General features: G+C 33.6%; 1 protein-coding gene across 8 annotated transcripts in view; it reads right to left on the bottom strand.

The window, feature by feature from the left end:
• Window positions 1-12,682, bottom strand: part of CCDC88A (coiled-coil domain containing 88A) — a 126,260-nt gene that overhangs the window by 34,402 nt on the left and 79,176 nt on the right. For all 8 annotated transcript variants that reach the window (XM_029231992.1, XM_029231991.1, XM_029231993.1 and 5 more), the window contains exons 14-17: window positions 9,668-9,805; window positions 7,021-8,091; window positions 5,564-5,691; window positions 2,697-2,835 (exon numbers count right to left, since the gene is read on the bottom strand). In XM_029231992.1, the coding sequence (XP_029087825.1) occupies window positions 2,697-2,835; window positions 5,564-5,691; window positions 7,021-8,091; window positions 9,668-9,805 (1,476 nt within the window). The remainder of the gene's footprint in view (window positions 1-2,696; window positions 2,836-5,563; window positions 5,692-7,020; window positions 8,092-9,667; window positions 9,806-12,682) is intronic.

The raw sequence follows: 12,682 nt of genomic DNA, 5'->3' as shown, positions 1-12,682 counted from the left end.
ACGAAGACCCAATGCAGCCAAAAAAAACAAAAAAACTAACAACTTGGTAATCAGCCAAAATTAACTATTAACTTATTAACTTAATTGCTCTCTTCAATTTAAATTGATGATTATTATACTTATCCTGAATTACTAGTTTATCCTAGGAAATGATTATCATAAATTTCTAAATTAACCCCAAACTTTCTATTGAGACAAGGATATAAATGTTTAAAATAATTCAATGTCTGATGCAACCTTAAGAAAGCTTATGGCTCAAACTTTGCTACTACTACTGAGTTAGAAAATAATGATGTGAGACTAAAGAAAAAAGGATGTCAAGACAGAATGTAATTTAAATCTTGGCAAGTGACCTAACAGGTGTTCTGGGATCCTGATTTTCCACTTTTTTTTTTTTTTTAAATACTTTCAACACCCTAATAACATGGATGGATGACATCATTTCCAGTCTCCTATTTTACATTAATTTCCCACAGGATCTTTTTTCTAGGCTTATAAGAGTTAAAGATATATGTCATTATTAAGAAGGGGACCTGAGAATAAAACTCAAAACTTCTCATTTTTAGCCCATTGTTCTTACAGCTAAGTTTCAAAAGTGGTTCCTTTACCTTATGTATCATTAATCAGAATCTCTAACTTATGTTCATATAGAAAATGACATATTTTCCATCAAGGTTTCTCAAGAGGCAGCATATAGGTGCCTTTTTATCTAATTTATTACTCTCCGCCTTTTAATTGGGGATGTTTAGACTATATTTAATGTGATTACTGACATAGTTTGGTTTAAAACTGCTATCTTGTTACTTGTTTTCCATTTGTCCAACCTGTACCTTGTTCTCCCTTTTTTCTTTTTCTGCCTTCAATTGTATTTTTTGATTCTAATTTTATCTCCTTTGCTGGCATTTTAGTAATACCGCTTTGTCATGCTATTTTAGCAGTTATTTTATGCATATTTAGCTTTCACAGTCTATGTTCAAGTGATACACCTCTTCACGTATAATATTAAAAATTAGAACAGTATAATTCCAGTTGAATACATGTTTATGGCAGGAAGCTAGTCCAATAATAGTCCAATTATGCCAAAATGGCTGGAACTGGAAGATAATGATGGAATTTTAAATCTCTATCTTTTAGACTTGAAATACATCTTATACTAACCCATCCTCAAACCCATTTATTTTCTGGCGTAGTAGCTTCTTGAAATTGACTTTATTTGCAATGTAGTCACATTGCTTAAGAGGGCAAAAAATTCGGAAAATAAAGCAGATTAATGGCATCTGGCACCAAGTTTTATTTTATATTTTTGGACAACTCTTTATGTTAACTAAACAAAGTTCCAGAATTTCTTCTGCAACAAAATATGTTTCATGTTAATGTCTGAGACCAACACCAGCAATGATGGTATTGGCAAATGAGGAACAAATCCTTTTCCCCTTCCTGCATGAGAAATTCATCTTTGGGTAACTGTTTCTCTGGAAACCTGATAAAATTGGAATGTTCTATGTTACCAGGCAAGACTGCTTAGGGGAAAAATGATCTCTGATTGCTAAATTATATTTGTAATTAAGAGAACTATAAATACCTAATAGGAAGCTACACCTTTGAACTTCTCTGAGTGCAGCAACTCTTAAATCTTAAGCCTGTGAAGGTCTTAAATCCATGCCTTGGAGTTGTTGCAAGAGACGATGACTGCTATGAAGCATGAAGTCTCAAAGCCAGGGCAGCTCCCACACACAACCAACAGTCATCTGGTGAGAAGATGACTCGCAGACAATTATATGAAGATGGACACCTGATAGTGCCCTACCATCAGCTTATATTTCCTATAGTGTTCTGAATCATATGGCTCTAAATGTGGCCTATAGTAAACTTGCTGGTCTGAATGTTTGGTTGACTGTAAAACCATTCTGGGTATGACTACAGAGCTGATAAAAGGGAGAATAAGGCACAACACGATTCTACCAATCTACCATACACTAACCCTATGGAAAGGGCAAGCCCCTTCAATTTCAGTTTATTCAGGTGGGGAAAATAGTAGCCCCTGCCTCACATACTTCACTGAATAATTCCAAATATCACAAGAAAACAAATTTAGAAAAGACCTCAAATTTTTGGATCAAGTGCTTTCTTATACCACACATACTATTTCCCTCTACTTGCTATCCTCACACCCATATCTTTGTCTACCAAACTTTTACCTGGATTCTCAATAGGAAAAGAGTGCCTGTGAAGTGTCAGAATCACACTGAGAGTTCTTCCCAATGAAATAAGCCTGCCTCTTCCCCATCCCACTCTCACAATTCTGATATGTCCCTTACTGCATGAGGGACATTCATAGATGAAATAGGATTGAATAAATTATAGTGTATAGACAAAATAGTTTGTTACAAACTACATGACAAAGATCTGTTTAAGAATATTCTAAAATTTAAGAAAAAGGAAGAATAGACAAAATGTTAATAAAATTGTTTCATTTTTATTTTCTACTTTACACTTTTCTGTCCAAATATTTGACAATTTGGGAGTTCCCTGGTGGTCCAGTGGTTACGACTCGGTGCTTTCACTGCCAGGGCCTAGGTTCAATCCAGGATCAATCCCTGGTCAGAGAACTAAGATCCTGCAAGCCGTGCAGTGGGGCCAAAAAAGAAAGAATAAAAAAAGACAATTAAAATTCTTTCCAAGGAAGTCACACTTACTGTTTTAAGTTCTTGGCGCAACTGCTGGTTATAATTTGTGGACTCTTCTAATCGAGCTTCTAATGCAGCGATTTTTTCTTCTTTTATTTCAAGGGACTTCTTTAGAGTAGATTCTAATTTTGATTCCAAAAGTTTGTATCTATAATCCAAGTATAAAAATAATATAGTTCATTATTGGAGGTCAGAAAATTATTTTTAAAGATAATTTATGACCACAGATACTGATATTATAAATAGACTTTATAAAATAGTCTTTTTAAAAAAGAAGCAAATTAAATTATCCTGCTCTTACTGCCCACTCCCCCTTTTAAACTATTCCTGGTAATGAAAAAACAAAAAATCACTGAGTCAATCAGTAAATCACAGCTCCAAATTACATTTTAGGCTGTCAAAAGCAAAAATTAGTACTCAAAAAAGGCATCTGGAAGATATGAATCTCAAAATATTCCTTTCAGTTTTATAAGAATAGAATCTATACAAAGAGTAAGTGGATGGATTTATCACATTATTAAGCATTCATCTATGATATTAATATGTAATGTATTTATACAAGTACATATGAATAGTTGACTTAAAGCTCACTGAAGACTTTACATTCAGGGCATAGAGTACTTGCAGAATATTAAAAAAAAAAGGAATGATATGTTAAGACACAAGATACTGGTGACAGAAAGGGAAGAGGAAGATAGATCTGAGTGTCAAAATTTTAGTTACCTTTTTGAATGGTGGGTTCATAAATATTTATATTATTCATAAGATTTTTATTTTTTCTACAAATAAGGACAGTTCATGAACACACTTTGAGAGTGAACCACAGACTAGGAATTACGGATTAATCTATTTCTACACCTGAGAACCTCAATGACTAAACCAAATAAAAACCTAAAGTACAAATATGAGAAACTTTTATCATACTCTGCCTCTTACTGTAATTAATTTGTGTGTATATATTTTCTGCTCAGCCAGATTTTAAGTTCATTGAGAAAAGAGAACAAATCTCACATTTTGGTATTGGCTTGAGTCAACAAACAATTTTAAAGCATGTAATGAGTGTGACTTTGGATATATTAAATTTGTGATGCCTGAGTTCTGGACTGTCCAGATAGAGATGTCCAGTAAGCAGAGAATAATATGGGTATTAGCTGAGATGATGGACAGGAATCCTCATGGAATGGATAAGAGGCTTAACAACATAACCCTAGGAAACCATATTTAAAGAGAAGGCACAGGAAAAAGAGCTGTTAAAAGAGAAAGACAAGAGTGATCACATTGCACTCTGTTTGCAATTCCACCACTAAATTTACTTTGTTGCACTCTATCTATTTATACATTCAATTCCACAATTAGACTGTATATTCCCTGATGGCAAGAATAAATATCTTAATAATAAAGGGGGGTCAGAGGGAACAACATCAGTTGAAAGATGAAAAGGTTAGACTAACAAAAGAATTAGGGATACCATCTGAGATTAGAGGTAAAGACAGATGCAGATACACATAATTCCAAGATGGAGGGGATGGAATGTTAGGGGAATTTATGTCTGTGAACTCTAATTTTCTTTGTGATGTTAAGGTTAACTTACTTGCTGAGAAAGAAGCAGGTTTAGTGGCTTAAGACACTTCGTTTCCTGATCCCCCCGATTCGATCATAGTTATTAACTATTCTCAATTCCCTTTCCTAAAAGTTTTATTTCAATATACATACCCTTATCTCCATATCTAATGCTTTTATTATAAATGAAAATGTGTGGATTAATGAATACACTTACATCTTGCCTAGACTATTACAATAGCTTCCTAAATGGTCTCTGTACCTTCAAATTTGTCCCTTTTCTAATCCATCTATAATGTCACTTAGGATTGCTCAAAACACCTTTGTGCTTTATTTGCATGGAATGCCCTTCCCCATTTCCACCTTGCAAATTTCTGTCATTCTTCAAGATCCAGCTGAAACATTATTATTTATTTGATGCCTGATAATGAGCAGGTAATAAAAGCTTAATTAACATTGATTAATTGTATGAAGTAAGGTTTGGGAAGAGATACCACAGTGTGAAGGGCCCCTCAAAAGCTGGGTTTGTAAATTTAAAACAGGGTCAGTTAAGGCAGCTGCATGGTTTACTGTACTTTTTGCTCTACATTTAAAATGTCTTACACATGACAGGTAGAAAATCTGTCTGAATAAAGCAGAGATGCATATTCAGTACCTATATTAAAAGATAGTCAACTAAATTGTCCATTAACAATGTGTTTAACTCAAAAAATATTTTCTCATGAAATATCTATATAGTAATTAATTCAATTAAGATTGCTTGAATTGATTGCTAGAATAAATGCCTCAAATTACCTCTATTTGTTATTATAGAACTAACTTTTAAAAGTATCAATCTATTCTATTAACTTTGAATATTCTCAAAATTACATAAATAAATCCCATATAATCAGCATTATTTTTTCCTATATACATTTAATATAAAATATACTTACTAGAACAGTAATAATGGGTAGACAGCAAAAATACAAATTATATAGTTACAAAAATTCCAATGAATTAAAATCTAGTGTACAAAAAACAATATTCTTAACAATACGCACTTCTATTCTAGCTGGAATCACGTGGCTAACTAGATGCCAAATAGTAGACTACTTGAAAATCCAATTAACTGATAGACTATATTTACCATGGTAAATTCTCTTTAAACCTGTTGAACATTCTCAAATTAAAATATATAAGTTAATTTTTTATTGTTTGTCAAGCCTTCGTTTTTCACATTATTTTCATACCTTAATTGCTTCTCAGTCTCAAAATTAATGTTTGAAAAACAAAAAAATTATTTCCACTGTTTCTCAACTAGACTTAGTACTCACCTGTCATCAGTACTCTGCTCATCATGTAAGAGTCGCTCTTTATTTAACCCTATCTTCTCAAGCTCATGAGTTAATTTTTCAAGATCATTATTCATTTGTTGAGTCTTCAGCTTTTCACTCACCAAATCCTTATTTTAAAAGTAATGCAAAACTCACATGAGTGTTATGAACATAAACATCCAAGAAATTCAGCCAAGATTCCAACTACCACCATCCAGGAATACATACAATTTAAACCAGGAAAGACAGAAATGCTGTTGCTGAGCTTCTCCTTCATCAATAAAAAAGAGTTAGGCAACAAAATTATCACCTAGTTCAAAGAGTATTGTTTTCCTTCTTTTAGTTTGCTAATAGTTCGTTTTAACCTTTTAGTGTTTAAAAACTAAAAGGAGAAACTTGTACTTGTGATTACACACCTTAGGCTTAAAAACTGTGGGGAAAACAACACATATCCATTAACTTAATAATGAACTAGAACCTTATTGCACATTTCTTCCTATGAATATATGTTGGATATAACACCCCTCTCCCAGTGGAAGAGGCCTAAGATATTGAACTGAATAACTAGGGGGAATTCTTAGAGATGGGACCAGGAACCTATTGTTCATGTCTGTAAGACTGTAGAACAACAGAAAGTAAAAAAAAAAAAAAAAAAAAAAAAAGAAAGGATAATAATGGTCTCTTCTCAATGCCTCTTTAGCAGAAAGGCATATTTCCCAATGTGAGCTTCTGCCAGAATGCCAACTAAGATATTTTTCAATTGAACTTAAAGGGTTATCATATATAGTATAGCATAGGGATAGCAAGTAAGAGCCAAGCATGCTATCTCCTGAGCTATACCAACAATTTATTGCCAATCTACCCATAAATTTCAGAATTCTTTTCAACACACAGATCCAACCAACTACCAATTGTTCAACGTTGACCTTTAAATTCAATCTGATTTGCATTCTGTAGCTTAGAAGTCAAAATTCAAGGGGCTTTGAAGTCTGAAAGATCTGGATTTAAATCCAGGGATCCAAATCTACCATTGTGGTCTTAAGTAAGTTACTTAATGTCTCTGAACCTCAGTTTTCTAATCTAATGGAGATAACACCTATAAAGGATTGGCTGTAAAAACTGTCCAGTATTTGGCACATTCAATAATTAGTAGCTATCACATTCAGTAACAGTTTTGATCAAAGGTTTTAATATTACTCTGAAATAAAAGTATAAAATTATAATGTAATAAATAAGTCAGATAACACATGGAAACCTTATTATTACAATTTCTTTAAAAATACAATTTATATTTACTCCTTAGTTTAACAAAAGTAGGAAACTTGGAAACTGCTTCTAATTCTAAATTTCTACTTTGAACCATAAATAGATGATGCAAATTACTGCAATAAAAGTTAAAGAGCCCTGAGTTAAAAATATAAAAAATATTTGTCTGAAATTTAAGTAACTATATTTACCTCTCGTAATGTAACTAAAGTTTTTATATCAATAGTTGCTCTTTTCACAAGCTCCTTATTTTCTTTCTCTAATTCTTTCAGACGAATGCAGGATTCTTTATAAATACCAATCTCTTTGAAAAGGGTTTTGTTTTCTTTTTCCAAATTTCCAATTTTCACATTATTTTCTTCTAACGTGGTATCTTTTATTTCTGCTTGTTGTCGGAGTCTCTTATTTTCCTTCTCCAGTTGTTTCTTATCCTTTTCCAGTTGAGAAGTCTCTTGTTCTAATGATTTGTTTTCTTTTTCTAGCTGTTCTAGTCTTTTGCTAGATATTTTTAACTCTTCTAGGTTTTTTTGCAATGTTTGATTTTCCATCTCTAAGTCTTGTAGTTCACTTTCCAACTGCTGAATTTTTTTATTGCTGTTTTCTAGAGCTTTCTGTAGCCTTTGATTTTCTGTATCTAAACCCTGGTAGCTAACCTCTAAGCGTTCTGTTTTCTTGAAAGATGCTTTCATGAGCTCTAAACCTTTCTTAAGTTGTTCTTTTTCACTTTCCAGTTCTTTGTTTTCTAATTGTAGCTGAGCCATTTTCATGCTTGCACACTTTAAAGATTCTACATTCCTTCGCAGTTCTAAGTTTTCCTCATCAAGCTGGGAATTCTCTTTCTCTAGGGATTCTAACTGAAAAGTAAGGTTTTTAAAGCTATCCAATGTTTTTTTATATTTCCTATTTTCTCTTTCCAGCTCTGAATTTTCTTGTTCTAAGGCCTCAATTTTTTCACAAGTAATTTTTAAATTGGTTATCTTTTTCTGTAACAATTCATTTTCTTTTTCAAGATGATGTAACTCATTTTCAAGTTCTTCTGCTCGTTCTCCTTTTTCTTTATAATGTTCCAATTCTTTTCTAATTTGTCTTTTTTCAAATTCAATCTTGCTTAGCTTGCTACTGGTTTCCTTGATAGATTCATGGAGAATTTTATTTTCTTTTTCAATGTCTTTCACTCTTGCTTCAGCACTTATCTGGGAGCGCTGCCTTAAGGAGGACACAGTTTGATTCAGATGTTCATTTTCCTGTTCCAATATTTTAATCTAATTTAAAAAAAAGAAAGGAGAAAATTTAAAACTTAACTGAACATGAACTAAATATTTTAACTTACATAGTTTTCCCCCCTCCAAAAACTAACAGGGAAATCACACCATAAAAAGGTGCTAAGGGCTTCCCTGGTGGCGCAGTGGTTGGGAGTCGGTCTGCCGATGAGGGGGACGTGGGTTCATGCTCCGGTCTGGCAAGATGCCGTGGAGTGGCTGGGTCTGTGAGCCATGGCTGCTAGGCCTGCACGTCCGGAGCCTGTGCTCCGCAACGGGAGAGGCCACAACAGTGAGAGGCCCGCATACCACAAAAAAAAAAAAAAAAAAAGGTGCTAAAACCGTCTACCTTAATTTTAATTCCAACAAATATTTACTGAGAGATCACCATGTACATATACTGACAAGTCTTTAAAGTTGACATCTTTAGGGAATCCATAATGTAAAGGAATGGTTAAAAGAAATGTATTGAATATTAATCAAAATGATCTTCAGATCATTTATGGTTACATGATTTAAATTCAAATATGAGTATAGGTGAAATGTACATACATATCTTCTTGAAGATACAAGCTTTTACGTTCATTCAATAGATTTCGCAATGAATATACACAGTGGGTCTTCAGTAAATACACTATTTGCTCTATGTGCATGTATATTGGTGTGTATTTGTGTGTATTTATTCCCTAAAAGAATTCTAATTTTGAAACATCAAAATAAAAAAATCTCTGGTACATTTTAAAACTAGTCCATCCAATTTATACCATGGCCTACTGTAATGGTTCTTAAAATTCGGTGTGTAAAACAATCCCGAGAACCTTGTAAAAGTAGAGATTCATACTTAGCTCTAGAATTTTTCTTCTGTAGCTCTATGGAAATCTGTATTTTTATAGGTGGCCTGAGGACTATACCTAGATAATACAAAACAAATCATTTGACTGCTTTTTTTTTTTTTTTCCTTTTTGGCCACACCGTGCAGCATGCAGGGTGTGGGATCTCAGTTCCCTGACCAGGGATCAAACCCATGACCCCTGCAGTGTAAGCGCAAAGTCCTAACCACTGGACTGCCAGGTAAGTCCCCATTGTACTTCTAAAAATTAGAAAATTTAAAATAGCCAGTCACTTAATCTATTCAATTCTCAGTTTCCTGAAGCATAAAATGAGAATAACCAATAAACACTTGAAAGCAAGTACGAAAATATCCAAGATATGTGCTGCGACCACTTGTCCCTCCTTAGTGGGATCAGAGTAGAGCTGCATTTCACCCCAACTTCATTCAGGGACTTTAAAATCTGCAGTTCTATTCCAATGACACTTGAAAGCAATTCAAACACAGGTACCACAAAATTTTATACTAGATAATTATTAAGCACACTGGCAATTTAAAAAATTCTAAGCTTTCCCTTCAACTTTCCTAAAATGTATGGGATAGAAAATGAGGTAAAACCATAGTTATGTTAAAATCTAAAAAATTCTAAAATATTTCCATTTAACGTTATTATGAACATTTTGCACAAGCTTTAAAATAACTTGTGTTAATAAATTTTAAAATATGTTGCTTAATAGGAAATTTAAGAACCTGTCTCTCTGAATTTTCTCTAAGTGTTTCAATTGTTTTTTCAAGCTGAGCTTTCTCCTTCATTAGATCCTTGCTTAAATTCTGACAATTCTGAAGACTTTGCTTTTCTTGAATAATCTCATTTTCAAGAATTTCAACCTGGAGAAAATGAAACCACAAAACAATATATCATTAAATATTTCACAATAGTGGAAACATGTAAAAACAAAAGCTAATCATTGAATAAAGGATAGAACACAGTTTTAATACTCAAATGGTAAAATTTAAGAATTTCATAGAAAAATTCAAGTACTGATAACATTTCAAGCTAATTTTAGCAGCTGTATAAAATGTACAGAACATGACTATCTTTCTTATCCTCTGCATCTTTGAGAGCAAAGTTCTACTTCTAAACACAAACATAACTAAATACATACACACATGCCATATGAAGAATGTACAAATCTTATTGAAAACTCTCTTGCTTGAATGGATTTGTAAAGTGAAATTTTAATTAGTCAAGGAATTTCAGCGCTCAAGAAGGAAAAGATGAGAAAATGAGGAAACAAGAAGGGACTTGGATTAAAATAAAAAGAAAAGAGAAAGAAAAAAGGAGACTACTAGAGAAAAATAAGGTCTGAACAAAACTCCAGCAAATAAATTATACGTTTAAATTTATTATGAATTACACATTTTAAAGATATAATAAAGTATGAGGTTAATAAATATGAAAAAGCAAATTCAACTTCAAAATATACCAAACTATTGATTTCCCATTATATAACATATTCAAACCAGGTAATAAAAAATATAAAGAAGATTTGGGTATGTAAAATACTCCACTTCAAGTTTAAATATTACTTAAATCCTTATATTAATAGTAAGGAACTCTAAGAAATAATATCTCAAAAGCATCAAGTCACAAATCTAATCCAATAACTCAATTCAACATTAATTTATACAATCAGGAAACTTTAAGCTATTAATAACTAATCTGGTTCTCCCATTATTGATTGAAATATACGGATAGTAGTTATTTAATTAAATGCATCTGTTGTGTTATGGAATTCAAGTGAAACATTCAGCTTACAAAAGATATACAATGAATTGATCAAAAATTGCTGGAATCATAAGAATTTACTAATTAGACTTTAAAGCTAATTTCAAAGTCAAATTTCCAGATCCAATTATAGTGACAACAAAAATAAAACTGTTCCAAATTCTAAATGGCCACTCTTACTTTAACACTATATTTACTGTGAAATACTTATTAAGATTATTTAGTTAATGAACTAAAGATGATGCAAAGACGTTTTAAGAGAGTAAAAATCTTGCAAGAAAATCAGAGTCTAGTCTACCTGCATTATCAAAGGCAGTAGTTCTCAGGGCATGGCTCCAAAACAGCAGGATGAGCATCCCCTAGGAACTTGTTGGAAATGAGAATTCTTAGCCCCCACCCCAGACCCACCAAATGACAAGCCCTGGGCATAGAGCTCAGCAATCTGTACCTTAACAATTCCTGAAAGTGATTCTGACGCATACCTGTTCAAAACTACTGGTCTAAAAATTAGAGGGATTTTCATAACCGAGTCTAGAAACCCAGGATCCATCGAAGGAAAAACTAGACATGGCTGACTACAAATAGAAATAAAAATTAATTCATAAGGACACATGTATAAGAATATTTATTACAGTATTTTTCACAGTGACCAAGAACTGGCAACAAAAGTGAAAGCACATTTTAGAGAGTATATGTGATGGGAGGGGTTCATAATAAAAATATCAGGTATGCTTTTATAATATGATTTCTATTTATGTATAGTGTGTGTGTGTGTGTGTGTGTGTGTGTGTGTGTGTGTGTGTGGCCAGAAAGATATGCAAAAATAAATTACTTGGTCTAACTGTCCCACAATTGGAAAACAGAATATCTTAGAGATATTGCAGGTTTGGATCCAGACCACTGCAATAAAACAAATACCGCAATTAAATGAGTCACATGAGGGCTACCCTGGTGGCGCAGTGGTTGAGAGTCCGCCTGCCGATGCAGGGGACACGGGTTCGTGCCCCGGTCCGGGAAGATCCCACATGCCGCGGTGCGGCTGGGCCCGTGAGCCATGGCCGCTGAGCCTGCGCATCCAGAGCCTGTGCTCCGCAACGGGAGAGGCCACAACAGTGAGAGGCCCGCGTACCGCAAAAAAAAAAAAAAAGAGTCACATGAATTTTACGGTTTCCCAGTGCATATACAAGCTGTGTTTACACTACACTGTAGTTTATTAAGCGTGCAATAACATTATGTCTAAAAAAACAATGTACACACTTTCAAATACTTTACTGCTAAAAATGTTAACCATCATCTGAGCCTTCAGCAAATCATAATCTTTTTGCTGGTGGAGGGTCTTGCCTAGTCGTTGATGGTTGCTGACTGACCAGCGTAGTAGTTGCTGAAGGTTGGGGTGACTATGCAATTTTTTATGCGTTGATTGACTCTTCCTTTCATGAATGATTTCTCTGTAGCATGCAATGCCATTTAACAGCATCAGAATATTTTTCAAAATTGGAGTCACTTCTCTTAAACATTGCCACTGCTTTATCAACTTTATGTAATATTCTAAGTCCTTTGTTATCATTTCAACTATCTTCACAGCATCTTCACCAGTAGATTCCATCTCAAGAAACCACTTTCTTTGCTAACACATAAGAAGCAACTCCTAATCTATTAAAGTTCTATCATGAGAGTGCAGTAATTCAGTCACATCTTCAGGCTCCATTTCTGATTCTGGTTCTCTTGCTATTTCCTCCACATCTGCAAAACTTCCTCCACTGAAGTCCTGAACCCCTCCAAGTCATCCATGAGGGTCAGAATCAACTTCTTTCAAACTCCTATTAATGTTGTTACTTTGACCTCTTCCCATGAATCGCAAATGTTCTTAATGGCATCTAGAATGGTGAATCCTTTCCAGAATGTTTTCAATTGACTTTGCCCAGATCCATCAGAGGAATCACCTTCTATGGCACCTATAGCCTTACAAAATATAT

The sequence above is a fragment of the Monodon monoceros genome, unplaced genomic scaffold, assembly GCF_005190385.1.
Source record: "Monodon monoceros isolate NGI ecotype Baffin Bay Population unplaced genomic scaffold, NGI_Narwhal_1 Super_Scaffold_19, whole genome shotgun sequence".
Taxonomy (NCBI): domain Eukaryota; kingdom Metazoa; phylum Chordata; class Mammalia; order Artiodactyla; family Monodontidae; genus Monodon; species Monodon monoceros.
The sequence above is the reverse complement of the archived record's forward strand: the minus strand, read 5'-3'. Positions and strand labels throughout refer to the sequence as shown.